Consider the following 18,271-nt stretch of genomic DNA (forward strand, 5'->3'; position numbering starts at 1 on the left):
TCAATGAAAACACTTTATCGTTTTCATTCTAATATGGTGGATAGAAATTGGTTTTCATTTAATGATTGACATAAATCTTATAATTGTATATTCTAATCATTTGTTTCTACAAGAAAAAAAATTTAAAGCTGTGTTTCATAAATAGGAATTAGTTGTTCGTTAAATATTATTGAAATGTAATAAATGTATTTTTTTAAAATGATAGTTAAAAAAGTTATTTATAATATTTTATTTTTTGGTTGTTTTCAAAAAACACTTGTTGTGTACATTCGTACTTCCTTCCAATTGTATAATTGTTGTATTTTCTCATTTAGTAGTTAAAGAGTTTCTTTGAAAGTGATTTGGTAAATTTTAATTATTTTTTAAAAGCAAATATTTTCTATAATTAGGGTCGGTCCAAGATATATACCTTTCATTTGTTATTTTAGGTATGTTGTAATTGTCTTATCAATTTAAAATTTAAAACTTGACTTGATAGTAAATCTTTAAAGATTAAAAAAAGTGTGTGCAAAAATACGGACATTTTTAAAATTCAAACTGCTTTGCTTGTGTGAATAGTAGAAAAATGTTATGTGCTAATTTTAGTTTGTACTTTATTGACAAATGTGGGAAAAGTGCAAAAATTTAATCGTGTTTATATTTCCAAAAAATAGACTTCCTAACGGTTCTAACTATATGCGTAACATTTTTCTATTATTAACACAAGCTGCGCAATTTCGATTTTAAAAAAGTCCATATTTTTATTTTATTTGATATCCTTAATTTTAATCTTTAATCTTTATTGATTCCCGTGAAAACAATGTAGAATATTATGAGCGAAGCTACTTATGGATGTTGTCATCCTTGTTTTAAAAATAAAAGTTTTTCTAAAGGGGTATTTCCACAAAATGAATTTAAACTTAATTAATATTCGTTGGATTAAAACTGGTTGTAGATAGACGTTGGATTTTTTTCAAAAATCTCTATACAAATCAGCATTTTTTGCAAATTCTCGTAGATCAAGGTAAATCTTAATTCAAATATTTTTTACTTACCAACCTAAAAAAATTTCGTTTCAATATCTTCAAAATTACAGATGAAGCACTGTATTTAATATTTACCTTGATATACGAGAATTTAAAAAAAATGACAAAGTCCCCCCGCAGGGTTGCTTGTAAGGGGAAAAATTTTTGAAAAAAATAACATGGTCTTAAATGATTCCAAATGGCCTAATTCGGCGAGAAATGCAAAAAAAAAATTGGGTGGGGGGGGGGGGCGGCGGACAATGGCGGCGGACGGCGGGAGCGGCGGTCCCGCCGCCGTTTTCTTAATTCAAATATTTTTTACTTACCAACCTAAAAAGATTTCGTTACAATATCTTCAAAATCACAGGAGAAGTACTGTATTTAAGATTTACCTTGATATACGAGAATTTGAAAAAAATGACAAAGTCCGCAGGGTTGCTTGTAAGGGGAAAAATTTTTGAAAAAAATAACATGGTCTCAAATGATTCAACAAAAAGTTGGAAAACCACCCCTTACTTATCATGAGCTTAACTTTTATTAGCTTAAATTTTTTGAGGAATTATCCTTGTATTTGTTTTTATAGATTTTCTGAGCCTGTGCTCAACATACACCTTGCTCTGCCTTTTTTGGATGCTGCGGGTCTCAACCCCCCACCCCACATGAACGGGCGTAGTATTCTTGACATTTTCAGGTATGGACACAATGTTTATTCCATAATCTGTACATTCAATTTTAATTTAAAAAAGTCCGTATTTCATTTGATATCCTTAAATTTAATCTTCCGGACGTACGGACGGACGGACGGACGGACGGACCGACCCTAATTATAGAAAAGCTTCGCTTTTAAAAAGACTATTTTCAAGTCTTGATTTTTAAAAACTATGTGGTAGAAAATTAAAATTTTTTCAAATATATGCCATATAAATGTAGTTTAACCATTTAAGCAGGATAAAATATGCGGTTCACTAAATTAAGTTCAAATGCATTTCTTGAAACTACCCCTTTGATTTTATGATTGTATCAAATGTCGTTTTTGATGAAAAATTTTAGTATACATCTACAGAAAAAGTAATTATGTGTATTATCATTGGGGATGTACATTAATTTATTTGCCATTGTCTTATCTCTTATATCACTGTTCAATAAATAGAAAAAGTAATTATGTGTATTATCATTGGGGATGTACATTAATTTATTTGCCATTGTTTTATCTCTTATATCACTGTTCAATAAATAGAAACATGTTATGTAAAATTAAACATGTTAGTTTAAATTTTATGACAAAAATCACAAAACTTCGAAATCGTTTCTATTATACTCACGAAACCTCGAAGATATTTACTTCATTTTGCTCACGAAACCTCGAAATCAAAAAATTTCCATCGCGACCCAAGAATTTAAAAGGGATAAGCCAATGAATGATAAATTGATTTGCATCCCCAATGACGATAAACCTTTAGTTGAAAATAGAATTGCATTGTCGAAAAGCTTATATACTACTACTAGCTTGAACCTACCAATCAAAATTCAAAAGTACTTTTGAGCTAAGGAATATAATTACGTAGTTTTAAAACTTTGGGTACCAGTTTAAATTTAAGGTTTGTGAAAATTTTGGTAAACTGCCTTTTTTAACTTTTTCTTATAACATCCATATTTAGCATCTCGCTAACCGCTGAAATGTTGCATGAATAATCGTTAGTAAGTCTATTTTCCCTAAATTGAACAAAAAGTTGGAAAACCACCCCTTATTTATCATGAGCTTAACTTTTATTAGCTTCACTTTTATTGAGGAATCCTCCTTTTATTTGTTTTTATAGATTTTCTGAGCCTGTGGTAAACATAGACCTTGCTCTGACGCTGCGGGGCTCAACCCCACACCCCACATGGACGGGCGTAGTATTCTTGACATTTTCAGGTATGGACACAATGTTTATTCCATGCAAGGATCTAGAGGGATAAGTCAATGGGCGATAAATGGTATACAGTAACTTATGCTTTTAATTATTTTTCTGAAATACACTTCATGCAACTATCCCTTTAATCATCAATATTTTATTTTTTTTATTTGTGCAGTTTACAATAAATGATTCCTCAAAAACCTGTTTCTCCATAGTATATGCTTTTAATAATAAATAACTATTGCTACAGGGCTGGTGGTGATAAGACAGCGGACAAGCCTTGGAGAGATGCTTTTTTATTGAGCGTGGAAAAATGACTTTTGAACGCTATATCAAGGTAAAAATGTGCTCCTAAGAATTACCCGCCAAATTAAATTATATAGAGAGAGTGGACAATGGGTTATTTATTACACTGGTCCCCAAAGTTTTATAAAAATTATAACGCGCTTTGAAATAATGCTGAATTCATATAATTTTTTACATTCTAAAAAACTAAAGGGGTAGTTTCACGAAATGCATTTGAACTTAATTTAGTGAACCGCATATTTTTTCTTAGTTAATGGGGTAAACTACATTTAAATAGAATGTATTTGAAATGAATTTAATTTTCTAACACGTAGTTTTTAAAATATCAACACCTGAAAATTGTCTTTTTGTGATATATGCAATTTAACAAGGATGACAACATCCATAAAAGCGAAGCACTGAAATGGTAGGACAAACTGACATTAACACTTGTATAGTATCTGAACTGAAAAATCGGAACCTAAATGTATAAATGTCGAATCAAAATTGTAGGTAAATTTGTTGAAAAACTGCTTAAAAACAGGATAATGTTTATGGACATACTTACATTTTTGGACTTGATTATAGAGTTGCTTCGCTTATAATATTGTTCTTTGTTGTCCCAGGAATCAATACACCAAAAATCAGATCAAACGGATAATTAGAACACTTGAAAATTTGTTGTTAAAAAAGTAGAAAAATCAACATGTTTAAAATGGACGTACGGACATTCTGGTAATGATTATAGAGTTGCTACGCTTTCTAAATTGTACACAACTACTACAGGAATAATCATGCAAAGTTTGAAATCGATAGGACAATTATAACATGCCTAAATTAACGAATAAAAGCTATCTGTCTCGGACGGACGTACGGACGGACGGACGTACGGACGGACGGACGGACCGACCCTAATTATAGAAAAGCTTCGCTTTTAAAAAGACGATTTTCAAGTCTTGATATTTTAAAAACTATGTGGTAGAAAATTAAAATTTTTTCAAATATATGCCATATAAATGTAGTTTAACCATTTAACCAGGATAAAATATGCGGTTCACTAAATTAAGTTCAAATGCATTTCGTGAAACTACCCTTTTGATTTTATGATTGTATCAAATGTCGTCTTTGATGAAAATTTTTAGTATATTTCAATTGAAAATACAATTTTTAGTAGCAAAGCTACTCTATAATTCGAAATTTCCGTCTGTCCGTCCGTCTGTCCGTCCTTCCGTGTGAGATAGAATAAGGGAAACGTGATTTTCTCACCTCTTATTAAAGATAGACAGCTGAAATTTGAAGTCTGCAAAGTTGTTAAGCCAACGAATAAGAAAACGATATAATAAAACTTTGTTAATTTAGGCAAGTTAGAATTGTCCTATCGATTTCAAACTTTGTATGGTGATTTCTGTTAGGTAAAATTTAGAAAGCGTAGCAACTCTATAATCATTAGAAGAATATCTATACTTACATTTTAAACATGTTAACTTTTTTAACATTTTAAGAACTAATTTTTATGTGATCTGATTATCTGATTAATTTAATTTTTGTTATATTTATTCCTGTGAAAACAAAGTACAATATTATGAGCGAAGCTACTATATCATTAAGTCTTAAAATTTAAGTGTATTCATAAACATTATCCTGTATTAAGCAGTTTTTCAACAAATTTATTTACAATTTTGCAATTCTTTGGTCTATACAGACGGACAATCAACATCCTGTTACTTTTATAAAAGTATAACGAATGATTTTGATTCCAGGTTGGCCCAACTGAAGGTATCGACATGGGAGATGACCTCTGGGTTTCCAGATTTATTCTTCACAGGTAAACGATCCCAGGGATAAGACAATGGCCGATAAATTTTTATAAATTGGCAAAATAGTGTACAAAATTTCCCCTTCTGTAGACTACAATTAGTGGCTGTAACGACTAATAAGAATTCAAAAAAATCTCCTAAGTTGTTAAGTCAGCGAGTAAAAAAAGTATATTATAAAACTTTGGGAATTAGTGTAATAAACAGCACAATGTCCCCTGCCTCCTTGTTAATTAATGCCAAAGCAGGTCTTTATCAACAAAGTAACTTATTGTATTCTGTATAGGGTTGCTGAAGATTTCGGTGTGGTCGTCTCCTTTCACCCCAAGCCCATGGAGGGAGAATGGAATGGAGCTGGAGCCCATACTAACTTCTCCACTGAGGTCAGCAGGGTTAGGTTAGGTCACTCACGCTATATTCGACTTCGTGCAATAGAGATTGGGAATCGTTGTTTTAGCCCACTGGAAGTTTCCCTTTATAGAACATGAAAATCTGGTGTAAGATCCAAGTAATAAAGGGGGAGGTAGGCTGTGCTAAAATTTAGTGAAAGTGAGTTTTAAGGCTTAAAAACAGTAGTAGAACGATGATATTCACTAAGTATAAATATATCAATTTTTTACCTATGGTTCTATTCAATAAGGAATACACATATTTAGTGAATATTATCGTCCTACTTTTTTTAAGCATTAAAACTTACATCTTTACGTAATTTTAGCACAACCTACCTCTCCCTTTATCTATTAGTTTTTTTTCCGGATTAAATGAGTGGGTTCGAATCTCTGCTTAAACTGCGTCATAACTAAAGACGTTCAAAATTGTTAAAAATGCGCAGTATACATTTTTATTATAGGGGGAATTTTTTGGCATTATACTATAAAAACTATGATTTAAAATTAAGGATCGTGCATTCAAATTTGTTTAAAAATAGTTAAAAAAGGCAATGTCAAGAAAAATCCTACATAATTACTTGCATACATGCGATTGGGAATAATTGTTGAAAAACTCATTTTAATATAGGGTCAGGGATAGTACAATGGACTAAAATTAAGCTTCCCTTTAAGTTTATTGTTAATAAATAACTTGTTTTGTAGCGTTTCAACAATTCATTTTTAAGTATGGCTTTGATACAGATTAATATCCGCTGGATTGGAACCAGTTTAGCCATTCTGAATAAATATGTATAGCATCTTATTAGACAATTATGCTTTAATATTAAAATAAAAAGCATAAAATTAATACCACTTTTGTAAGCATGGGGTCTTATAAAACCGGTTTTAAACTTATAATTTTTCATTTTAATATGCACGGAAAGCTGTCTATGATATCATAAATAATTTTTATAATTTTAGCCAATGAGGCAACCCGGATGCATGGAGGCTATTGAGGCCGCTATTGATAAGATGTCCAAGCATCACAACAGACACATCAAGGCATACGACCCCAGGGAGGGCAAGGTCAGTTATTGAGATGCTTCGTTGCTTATTTCTTATAAGAAAGTAATAGGAAGTCTATGGTTGTGATATTAAGGTTGATTATGTAAATGGTACTCGAAAATTTATAAATATTAAATTCTCTTTCTCGTATTCATTCGAATCCGGTGGATAGAAACTATGTCTAGCATTATATCCATTTTTCTACGAAGATTAATACCAGCTTTTTTAGCCCCGTCTTATAATTGTACATTCTATATCCGCGGGAAGCAGTAATTATTGAAAAAATCAATTTTTTTAACCTCGGTTTTATAAAAACTTTAAACCTAAATATTTTATCAAGCACACATAAAAAATATGGGTTCATATATACCTTTAGAATCAGAAAAATATTACGAATCCTTTCTAAGCAAAATTGAAAAAGTTTTATAAAACTATAATAAAAAATATAAGTTTATTTTAAGAATCAAAATTTTCGGCTTCAAAGGGTTCACTTGAACAAAACCTGTCCAAAACCTAAACAAATGTACATACACTGTAACAGATTTTTTTTAAACACAAGAAACAATAATGCATTTTTAACTGCATTGTTTTGAAGTTTATAAACTGACTGGAGCATACTTGTTCATAATGTTTAATTCTTTACATGTTGTGTAAGTATCACTATTTTTATTGTAGCATCTATTGCATATATTGTTTTAACATTATCCTTCTTTTTGTCATTTCTATTGGTTTTGAGGTGAAGCTTCTTGATTTGTCAATTTTAGAGATTTTAGATTGGCTAGTTTAATAGTTACAGTTAAGTGTTGCCTGTAAAACTATAATATTTTTGGCCATTTTTATTTTTTTAAGTTTTTACTTTTTTTCAATTTTGCTTAGAGTGGATTCGTAATATTTTTCTGATTCTAAAGGTATATATAAACCCATGTTTTTATGTCTGTTTGATAAAATATTTAGGTTTAAAGTTTTAATAAACCGAGGTTAAAAAAATTGTTTATTTCAATAATTACAAAACAGAATTTTAAAAGTAAGGTTTCAAATTAAAGATATTACTATTTTCGTTCAAACTGTCCATTTCCTTCTTTTATTTTGTTGCGTTTTAGTACCTTAAAACCGACTTAATTATTATTTTTAAAAACTTAAATTACTTAAAAAATAAGAGCTCTACAAAAAAACCGATTGCATATCTGAATTCTATTCAGTTATTGATATCAAAATTAAATTTCCTGTCGTTTAAAGACATGTCAGCCACACTATCATTTTGCCCATATATTTTTAAAAACAAAACTTTTCTATAATTAGGGTCCGTCCGTCCGGCTGTCCGTTTGTCCGTATATTGATTCCTGGGACAACAAAGATCAATATTATAAGCAAAGCAATTCTATAATCAAGTCCAAAAATGTAAGTATGTTCATAAACATTATCCTGCTTCAAGCAGTTTTTCAACAAAGGGGGGGGGGGGGAAATGTGGTGACTCGTGCCACGACATACCAGCAATTTTATTTTGGATGCTACTCCCTTAGTTTTAGAGATAATTGGATGAAATCTTTTGGGCTGGGTCACTAATTACCCCAACTACATGTATCTTTAAAAAAAAAACGGCGGCGGGACCGCCGCTCCCGTCGCCGCCACCAAAAAAAAAATTTTTTTTGCATTTCTCGCCAAATTAGGCAATTTGGAATCATTTGAGACCATGTTATTTTTTTCAAAAATTTTTCCCCTTACAAGCAACCCTGCGGGGGGACTTTGTCATTTTTTTCAAATTTTCGTATATCAAGGTAAATCTTAATTCAAATATTTTTTACTTACCAAAATAAAAAGATTTCGTTTCAATATCTTCAAAATCACAGGATCTAGAGGGATAAGTGAATGGACGATAAATTGATGTACATCCTCAAAAAATTACTACTTCTGTAGATTACAATTTGATATCAAGCAGTTTTTCAACAAAGGGGGGGGGGAAATGTGGTGACTCGTGTCACGACATACCAGCAATTTTATTTTTGATGCTACTCCCTTAGTTTTAGAGATAATTGGATGAAATCTTTTGGGCTGGGTCACTAATTACCCCAACTACATGTATCTTTAAAAAAAAAACGGCGGAGGGACCGCCGCTCCCGCCGCCCGCCGCCGTTTTCCGCCGCCACCAAAAAAAAAATTTTTTTTGCATTTCTCGCCGAATTAGGCAATTTGGAATCATTTGAGACCATGTTATTTTTTTCAAAAATTTTTCCCCTTACAAGCAACCCTGCGGGGGGACTTTGTCATTGTTTTCAAATTCTCGTATATCAAGGTCAATTATAAGATTCATATCATTTTTTACATTCCAAAAAACTAAATTTCAGTTTATGATGGTATCAAATGTCGTCTTTGAAGAAAAAATTTAAGTATATTTTAATTGAAAATACAATTTTTAATAGCAAAGCTACTCTATAATTCGAAATTTCCGTCTGTCCGTCTGTCTGTCCGTCCTTCCGTGTGAGATAGAATAAGGGAAACGTGATTTTCTCGGCTCTTATTAAAGATAGACAGCTGAATGGTTTTCTTTAAAATAAATATTATTTTAGATAGTTGGACCTGCAAGTTGAGAAGGTTGGTTTACAGGTCTGCCAGAACAGTAGAGTTTTGTTAATTTAGGTAAGTTAGAATTCTCCTATCGATTTCAAACTTTGCATGGTGATTCCTGTTAAGTACAATTTAGAAAACGTAACAACTCTATAATCATTAAAAGAATTTTCATACGTCCATTTCAAACATATTTTAAACTATATAATTTAGTCCTAAAAGAAGCTGTATCAACTTTTTCACTTTTTATTTAAGATAGCTAGCCGGTGGTTTTAGTAAGTAATATATGTAAAATTTTTCATAGAATTCAGATATGCAATCGGTTTTTTTGTAGACCTCTTATTTTTTAAGTAATTTAAGTTTTTAAAAAAAATAATTAAGTCGGTTTTAAGGTACTAAAACGCAACAAAATAAAAGAAGAAAATGGCCAGTTTGAACGAAAATAGTAATATCTTTAATTTGACACCTTACTTTTAAAATTCTGTTGTGTAATTATTGAAAAAATACATTTTTTTAACCTCGGTTTAATAAAAACTTTAAAAACTTAAAAAATAAGAAAAAATTTAAGTATATTTTAATTGAAAATACAATTTTTAGTAGCAAAGCTACTCTATAATTCAAAATTTCCGTCTGTCCGTCTGTCTGTCCGTCCTTCCGTGTGAGATAGAATAAGGGAAACGTGATTTTCTCGGCTCTTATTAAAGATAGACAGCTGAATGGTTTTCTTTAAAATAAATATTATTTTAGATAGTTGGGCCTGCAAGTTGAGAAGGTTGGTTTACAGGTCTGCCAGAACAGTAGAATTTTGTTAATTTAGGTAACTTAGAATTCTCCTATCGATTTCAAACTTTGCATGGTGATTCCTGTTAAGTACAATTTAGAAAACGTACCAACTCTATAATCATTAAAAGAATTTTCATACGTCCATTTTAAACATATTTTAAACTATATAATTTAGTCCTAAAAGAAGCTGTATCAACTTTTTCACTTTTTATTTAAGATAGCTAGCCGGTGGTTTTAGTAAGTAATATATGTAAAATTTTTCATAGAATTCAGATATGCAATCGGTTTTTTTGTAGACCTCTTATTTTTTAAGTAATTTAAGTTTTTAAAAAAAATAATTAAGTCGGTTTTAAGGTACTAAAACGCAACAAAATAAAAGAAGAAAATGGCCAGTTTGAACGAAAATTGTAATATCTTTAATTTGACACCTTACTTTTAAAATTCTGTTGAGTAATTATTGAAAAAATACATTTTTTTAACCTCGGTTTCATAAAAACTTTAAAAACTTAAAAAATAAGAGCTCTACGAAAAAACCGATTGCATATCTGAATTCTAGAAAATTTTTTACATCTATTACTTACTAAAAGCACCGGCTAGCTATCTTAAATAAAAAGTGAAAAAGTTGATACACCTTCTTTAAGTGTGTTCATAAACATTATCCTGTATCAAGCAGTTTTTCAAAAAAATTTACTTTCAATTTTGCTTCATCTAAAGGGTGTGCAAAAAAAAATGCGGACTTTTTTTAAATTGAAATTGCGCGGCTTGTGTTAATAGTAGAAAAATGTTACGCATATCGTTAGAACCGTTATGAAGTCTAATGTTTGGAAATATAAAAACGATTCCTGTGCTACGTATAGTTTAGGAGCTATGTGGTAAAATGTCCCAACTGGCTTAAAACTTGACTTGCGAGTAAATCATTAAAGATTAAACATACAAAAAAATATGTACCTTTTTAAATTTGAGATTGCGCGGCTTGTGTTACTAGTAGAAAAACGTTGTGCATATCGTTAGAACCACTATGAAGTCTATTTTTTGGAAATATAAGAACCATTACTGTGCAACTTATAGTTTAGGAGCTACGTAGTAGAATGTTCCAACTGACTTAAAACTTGACTTGAGAGTAAATCATTAAAGATAAAAAAAAGTGTGTGCAAAAATGCGGACATTTTTAAAATTCAAACTGCTCGGCTTGTGTGAATAGTAGAAAAATGCTGTGCATATCGTTAGAACCGTCATAAGCTATATTTTATTGAAATATAAGTACGATTTTTGTGCTATTTTTAGTTTAGGAGCTGTATTGATAAATGTGAGAAAAGTGGAAAAATTTAATCTTTAATGATTTTCTCGCAAGTCAAGTTTTAATTCAGTGGGGACATTCTACCACATAGCTCATAAATTATACGTAGCACAGGAATCGTTTTTATATTTCCAAAAATTAGACTTTATAGCGGTTCTAAAGGTATGCATAACGTTTTTCTACTATTAACACAAGCTGAGCAATTAGAATTTTAAAAATGTACGTATTTTTATTTGCATACCCTTTAATTTAATCTTTCATGATTTACTCGCAAGTCAAGTTTTAAGCTAGTTGGGACATTTTACCACATAGCTCCTAAACTATACGTAGCATAGGAATCGTTTTTATATTTCCAAAAAATAGACTTCATAACGGTTCTAACGATATGCGTAACATTTTTCTACTATTAACACAAGCCGCGCAATTTAAATTTTAAAAAAGTCCGCATTTTTTTTTGCACACCCTTTATTATACATTTTTATTATGATTATTCAAAAGCTAGTAGTAAAGCTATTCTATAATTCGAAATGTCCGTTTGTCCGTCTGTCCGTCCATCCATATTTGCCCCTAGAGGCCTCTTGTGGCACTTTAAAATAGGCAATTTGGAATCATTTGAGACCATCACACCCACACTATCATTTTGCAGGTTTCTTTAAAATAACTTCTTTATTTTAGATAGTTGAACCAAGAACCAAGGGTCCTCAGCTACACAACATATAGTTCTGTTTTGAGGTGGTGATCTGGCAGACCACCAAATATATTTTATTTGTATTAATTAATAAATTTGCATTTTATGTCTTTTTTACTAAACTTAAAATCATTTCTAATATTAGCATATCATATAAGGCTATTACTTTTAGATTAAAATGTCAACAACTTTTAATTATACAATCTCCAAGTCTTCCATTACCATTATTAATAATGGTAATGGGACTGATGTGCCTATAAACAATAAGTAAGTTAATATCCAAACTATTCTTTTAGCTTTTCGTCTTTTACTTTTTTTTGTTAATACTGGCCATTTTGTTGCGTTGAAGTACCATAAAACCGATTTCTTAAAGAAATTAATATAGTTTAGTTCTAAAAATTTTGTCTGACCCCCCCCCCCCTCCTCAAGCGACTAAATGACTTAGTTTAATAAGTTAATAAGTTAATTTTTAAAAATGTTAGAAATGAAAAATTTTTTGTTTTTTGTTAAGGAACAACAAGAAGCCCTATGACAGACCTCAAGACAAACCAAAATTTGTTCCCAGAAATATTAAAACTCACAAAGACATTGAAATGACTGAGAGTGTGAGTGTGGCAGAGGTTACTGCCGACCTTAAAAAATTGAATTAAGCATTTCTTTTTTTCAATAAACTGTTTTTTTTAAAAAAATGTTACTTTATTCTAAAGTAACGGGATGTTTGTGTGTGTATCTTTATATCAAAAAAAAGGTTATGCTTATTTAAAGTAACAGGATGTTGTCTGTATGTGATCTGTGTGTCAGTATCAAAGGATCTTGCTAATCTTTGAACCTATTAGGTTCTTCCTAACAGGGTAGATTCTCATATGTCCTGGGAAGGTTTAAAACTATTATGGGGGAGGGTACCACCACCCTCCCTAGAGTAATTAAATTTTAAAAAGATAGTTCAATGTCAAACGTACATTTTTTTTAACTTTTAATAAGAAATTCAATTGTTAATTGGTGTCTGTCCTCTTAAAGTGCCCCTAGAAGCGTCTAGGGTTGTATCCGATAGTTAATTTAAAAGCAGCTAAGTTCTCAAGAAACCTTTAAGCGAACTTATGGTCGTAGACATTGAATTACAAAATACTTTAAACTTGTGTGAGGTTTTCTAGTATTCCTAGGCGGTCACCCATCTAAGTACTAACTTGGCCCAATGTTACTTAACTTTAGTGATCGGACGAGAACTGCATGGTATGGCCGTAGACATTGAAATAAAAAATAATTTTCTAACTTGAGGTTTAGTTAGGTTTGGGTTAAAATTCCAAATATGTTACTAAAATTTACTACAATATTCTTCTTTCAGAATAAAATGAGTTCTATTCACAGCTACAGCAGCTACACAACAGGTAAGGAACAACATTAGTATCAAATAACGCCTTATTTATAATAATGTTTATATTACACAGTGGGATATTTTGAAAAAAATCGGGACATCCAAACAATTTAAAATCGACTTTTATCTATCCTAGGAATTAATAATGGCTGTAAGTGGACAGCTAGAAAAGAAATTTTTGAAAAATATTTATTTTTAATGACATTTCGACGATTTTCCCGATTTTTTACATAATTTTTTCCAAGCAACAAAAAAAACATTTATGTTTATTAAAATAATAATTAATTAGGTTTATATTCTTATACAAACTTTAAGTGAAGATAGCTAGACTCAGAGTAAAGGTATTAACACAAAATCAAAAGTGTTTTGAAAATTATGTTATTGTTGTTTATATCTGTTAAAAAATTATTTTAAAATATGCCTTATAAGTGTCCTATTTTACTTATTCTGGGCCTACCTAAAAAAGCCGGGACTCGAATTGGGTGCACCTGACGCTATATTCATGTTCACAAACCTTGTTTGCATTGAAGAAATATTTACATAGACATTAATTTTGTTAAAATATTCCTATCCTAGCTAAAGTTATGAAGGTTTATAGATTTCTTAAAAATAGGGTAGCTTCGCTCCTCCAAAAAAGCAAGACGTACTTACCAAATGCACATTAGAACTTAACAGGAGCAAAAATTAAGTCATTTCTGAGTTAAAGCAAAAGAAATTACATCATTTCCTTAAATACAAGCTTATTTATTTAAGTTTACTTTTGTCTATTCTTAATGTAACAGAAAATATGTTGAAAAGTTAATAGAAATAAGTGTGAAAATTTTTAAATTATTAATTGTTGAACATTTTTAAAAGCAAAGCTTTCCTATAATTAGGGTCTGTCCGTCCGTACGTCCGTCCGTCCGAGATAGATAGCTTTTATTCATTAATTTAGACATGTTACAATTGTCCCATCAATTTTAAACTTTGTATGATGTTTCCTGTAGTAGTTAGGTATGATTTAGAAAGCATAGCAACTTTATAATCATTACCAGAATGTCCGTACTTCCATTTTAAACATGTTGATTTTTTGTCCGAGATAGATAGCTTTCATTCCTTAATTTAGGCATGTTAGAATTGTCCTATGGATTTCAAACTTAGCATGATGATTCCTTTAGTAGTTAGGTACAATTTAAAAAGCAAAGCAACTCTATAATCATTACCAGAATGTCGGTACATGTTGATTTTTATATTTTTTAACAACAAAAGGGGGATGTGGAAAATAACCATTTGGGCAGGGGGGGGGGGTTTACTCGAGAACCCTTAGAGCTAGAGGGAGCTAATTTTTGATTTAAGCTTCTATGGGGCCAAAGTTACTTTTAAAATTATCGTCGACCCCCCACCCCCCCCCAAATTTTTTTTTTTTTTGGGGGGGGGGTGGGTAAATTATACTATAGGGTGTTTCTCATAAACGATTTGAGATAAATGGAGCAAACCTTAGGATACAAGTTTTGTAGGCCTATATTTGATTTTAGAATTATCGTTGACCACCCACCCACCCCCAAACCCCTAATTTTTGGGGGGGGGGGGGTGAATTATACTATAGGGTGTTTCTCATAAACGACTGGAGATAAATGGAGCAAACCTTAAGATACAAGTTTTGTAGGCCTATATTTGATTTTAGAATTATCGTTGACCACCCACCCACCCCCAAACCCCTAATTTAGGGGGGGGGGAAATTATACTATAGGGTGTTTCTCATAAACGACTGGAGATAAATGGAGCAAACTTAAGGATACAAGTTTTGTAGGCCTATATTTGATTTTAGAATTATCGTTGACCACCCACCCACCCCCAAACCCCAAATTTTTTTTGGGGAGGGTGAATTATACTATAGGGTGTTTCTCATAAACGACTTTAGATAAATGGAGCAAACCTTAGGATACAAGTTTTGTAGGCCTATATTTGATTTTAGAATTATCGTTGACCACCCACCCACCCCCAAACCCCTAATTTGGGGGGGGGGGGGAATTATACTATAGGGTGTTTCTCATAAACGACTTGAGATAAATGGAGCAAACCTTAGGGTACAAGTTTTGTAAGCCTATATTTGATTTTAGAATTATCGTTGACCACCCACCCACCCCCAAACCCATAATTTGGGGGGGGGGGCAGATGAATTATACCTAATTTGGGGGGGGGGGGGGCAGATGAATTATACTATAGGGTGTTTCTCATAAACAACTTGAGATAAATGGAGCAAACCTTGGGATACAAGTTTTGTAGGCCTATATTTGATTTTAGAATTATCGTTGACCACCCACCCACCCCCAAACCCTTAATTTGGGGGGGGGGGGCGGGTGAATTATACTATAGGGTGTTTCTCATAAACAACTTGAGATAAATGGAGCAAACCTTAGGATACAAATTTGTAGGCCTATATTTGATTTTAGAATTATCGTTGACCACCCACCCACCCCCAAACCCCTAATTTGGGGGGGGGGGAGCGGGTGGATTATACTATAGGAAAAAAATAACATAGTCTCAAATGATTCCAAATTGCCTAATTCGGCGAGAAATGCAGTAAAAAAAAAAATTTTTGTTGGCAGCGGTTAACGGCGGCGGGCGGCGGGAGCGGCTGTCCTGTCGCCTTTTTTTTTAAAGATACAAATAGTTGGGGTAATTAGTGACCCAGCCCAAAAGATTTCATCCAATTATCTCTAAAACTAAGGGAGTAACACCCAAAATAAAATTGCTGGTATGTCGTGTGACGAGTCACCACATTTCCCCCCCCCCCTATACTTACAATTTTGTTTCGACTTTTATTTTGGGTGCTACTTTCTTAGTTTTAGAGATAATTGGATGAAATCTTTTTGGCTGGGTCACTAATTACCCCAACTATTGGTTTCTTTTAAAAAAACGGCGGCGGAACCGCTGCTCCCGCCGCCCGCCACCGTTTACCGCCGCCACCAAAAAAAAATTTTTTATTGCATTTCTCGCCGAATTAGGCAATTTGGAATCATTTGAGACCATGTTATTTTTTTCCTATACACAGGGTAAAGTTCTCTGATATTATACATACATCTAATATCACCATTTAAGATTTTTGCTTGGACTTTTTTGGTCTTAAAAGATCTGGAACCAAACGTAAAATTTTCATTAGAAGAAAATTGTCTGTTTTACAGAAATCGGGTAGGCTAAGAAAATTATCTACAATTACAACAAAAAATGGAGAATTGACTTCTTTTAAAAGCTAAACGTATAAATTATTTCATACTGATTCCAAAAATATATAATACTTAAAAATAGCTTTAAAAATAAAGGGTCCACGATGATTTGAAATGTAGTTTAGTTGACCTTAAAAATAGTAGTTTACAATGATGAAAAGGAACTTAATTCCATACCTCTGGTATAATTGCACATAAAATTCTTATTTTTCATAGTAAAAGCTAATCCTTTCGGCTATATTTCCAAAAACTTGTGTATATTACTAATCAATTGTTTAAAATTGTATTTTCCAAAATGTAAAAAACGATTTTTTGTCACTCGCTGGAACATAGTGTAGGCCTACAAAACTTGTATCCTAAGGTTTGCTCTATTTATCTCAAGTCGTTTATGAGAAACACCCTATAGTATAATTCACCCGCTTTCCCCCCCCCCCAAATTAGGGGTTTGGGGGTGGGTGGGTGGTCAACGATAATTCTAAAATCAAATATAGGCCTACAAAACTTGTATCCTAAGGTTTGCTCCATTTATCTCAAGTCGTTTATGAGAAACACCCTGTAGTATAATTCATCTGCCCCCCCCCCCCCAAATTAGGGGTTTGGGGGTGGGTGGGTGGTCAACGATAATTCTAAAATCAAATATAGTCCTACAAAACTTGTATCCTAAGGTTTGCTCCATTTATCTCCAGTCGTTTATGAGAAACACCCTATAGTATAATTCACTCGCCCCCCAACCGCAAATTAGGGGTTTGGGGGTGGGTGGGTGGTCAATGATAATTCTAAAATCAAATATAGGCCTACAAAACTTGTATCCTAAGGTTTGCTCCATTTATCTCAAATCGTTTATGAGAAACACCCTATAGTATAATTTACCCGCCCCCCCCCCCAAAAAAAAAATTTTGGGGGCGGGGTGGGGGGTCGACGAAAATTTTAAAAGTAACTTTGGCCCCATAGAAGCATAAATCCAAAATTAGCTCCCTCTAGCTCTAAGGGCTCTCGAGTAAACCCCCCCCCCCTGCCAAAATGGTTATTTTCCACATCCCCCTTTTATGTTATCTAATTATCCGTCTGATCTGGTTTTTGTTACATTTGTTTCTTGATCAACAAAGAACAATACTATAAGCGAAGCAACCTTATAATCAATTCCTAAAAATGTAAGTATGTACTTAAAATTTTGCTTCGACTCTTATATTTTATATTCTGATTATTCAGTTCAGATACATACAAGTTTTAATGTCCGTTTGTTCTACCGTTTCAATGCTTCGCTTTTATGGATGTTGTTATCCTTGTTTTAGAATGGGTATATTCTATCCAAGAAGAGCATTCTCATAACACAAGTTATGTTGAAGGTATTTATAATTTTTAGCTCAAAATCAACAAAGGAACAGCCAAATACGTTATTTCAATTTAATAGAACTAAAGGATAAAAATATATTTGTGCAAGTCCCCTGTGTTATAATGAATTTCTGACCTTAACCCTTTCAGTCGGGTCCCTTGCCGCACCTTAATCAGTCGGGAGGGGGGGGGCGTTCAACGCCCCCCATGTTATCTCAGTTCCTATTTGAGCTAGAGGGCTAAATTTTTTTGTGTAAGTCCCCTGTGTTATGAAGAATTTCCGACCTTAAGTAAGTCAAGGTCAATTTTCGCTTTCTTCACCCTTTTATTTCACAACCTTTGTTTTTGGTCCTTTTTTAATTAAAAATTTCAAACAGCTGTAATTCTTTTATTTTTGAAGCTAGAATAAAATTTTTTTGCAGATAAATAATAATTTATAAAGATAAATGTTAATCTATATGTCAATTTTATATTTCAAATATTAAAATACAAATTTCAGCGTCCGCAGCTGTATTTGGCAGCTGCCAGCTACCGCAGTCGGCGTTCGGCGGTAAAACGGCGGCGAATCTTATCATATCTAATTCTTATATCAGCTGC

General features: G+C 32.2%; 1 protein-coding gene across 4 annotated transcripts in view; it reads left to right on the forward strand.

Annotated features, from left to right (window-relative positions):
• Window positions 1-225: 225 nt before the first annotated feature.
• LOC145307658 (glutamine synthetase 1, mitochondrial-like) overlaps window positions 226-18,271 on the forward strand; it is a 31,758-nt gene continuing 13,712 nt past the window's right edge. The window contains exons 1-12 of one of the 4 annotated variants that reach the window (XM_080150149.1): window positions 226-344; window positions 1,588-1,695; window positions 2,822-2,919; window positions 3,153-3,239; window positions 4,547-4,599; window positions 4,948-5,012; window positions 5,288-5,384; window positions 6,351-6,455; window positions 8,999-9,068; window positions 9,744-9,813; window positions 11,752-12,031; window positions 12,276-12,453. In XM_080150149.1, the coding sequence (XP_080006275.1) occupies window positions 4,972-5,012; window positions 5,288-5,384; window positions 6,351-6,455; window positions 8,999-9,019 (264 nt within the window). In that variant the 5' untranslated portion in view covers window positions 226-344; window positions 1,588-1,695; window positions 2,822-2,919; ... (1 more) ...; window positions 4,547-4,599; window positions 4,948-4,971 and the 3' untranslated portion in view covers window positions 9,020-9,068; window positions 9,744-9,813; window positions 11,752-12,031; window positions 12,276-12,453. Of the gene's footprint in view, window positions 345-1,587; window positions 1,696-2,821; window positions 2,920-3,152; window positions 3,240-4,546; window positions 4,600-4,947; window positions 5,013-5,287; window positions 5,385-6,350; window positions 6,456-8,998; window positions 9,069-9,743; window positions 9,814-11,751; window positions 12,032-12,275; window positions 12,454-18,271 lie in introns of those variants that run through there. The other 3 variants (XM_080150146.1, XM_080150147.1, XM_080150148.1) reach the window with 3 other exon arrangements.

This window comes from Acartia tonsa, chromosome 15, assembly GCF_053477335.1.
Source record: "Acartia tonsa isolate MP-2025a chromosome 15, ASM5347733v1, whole genome shotgun sequence".
Taxonomy (NCBI): domain Eukaryota; kingdom Metazoa; phylum Arthropoda; class Copepoda; order Calanoida; family Acartiidae; genus Acartia; species Acartia tonsa.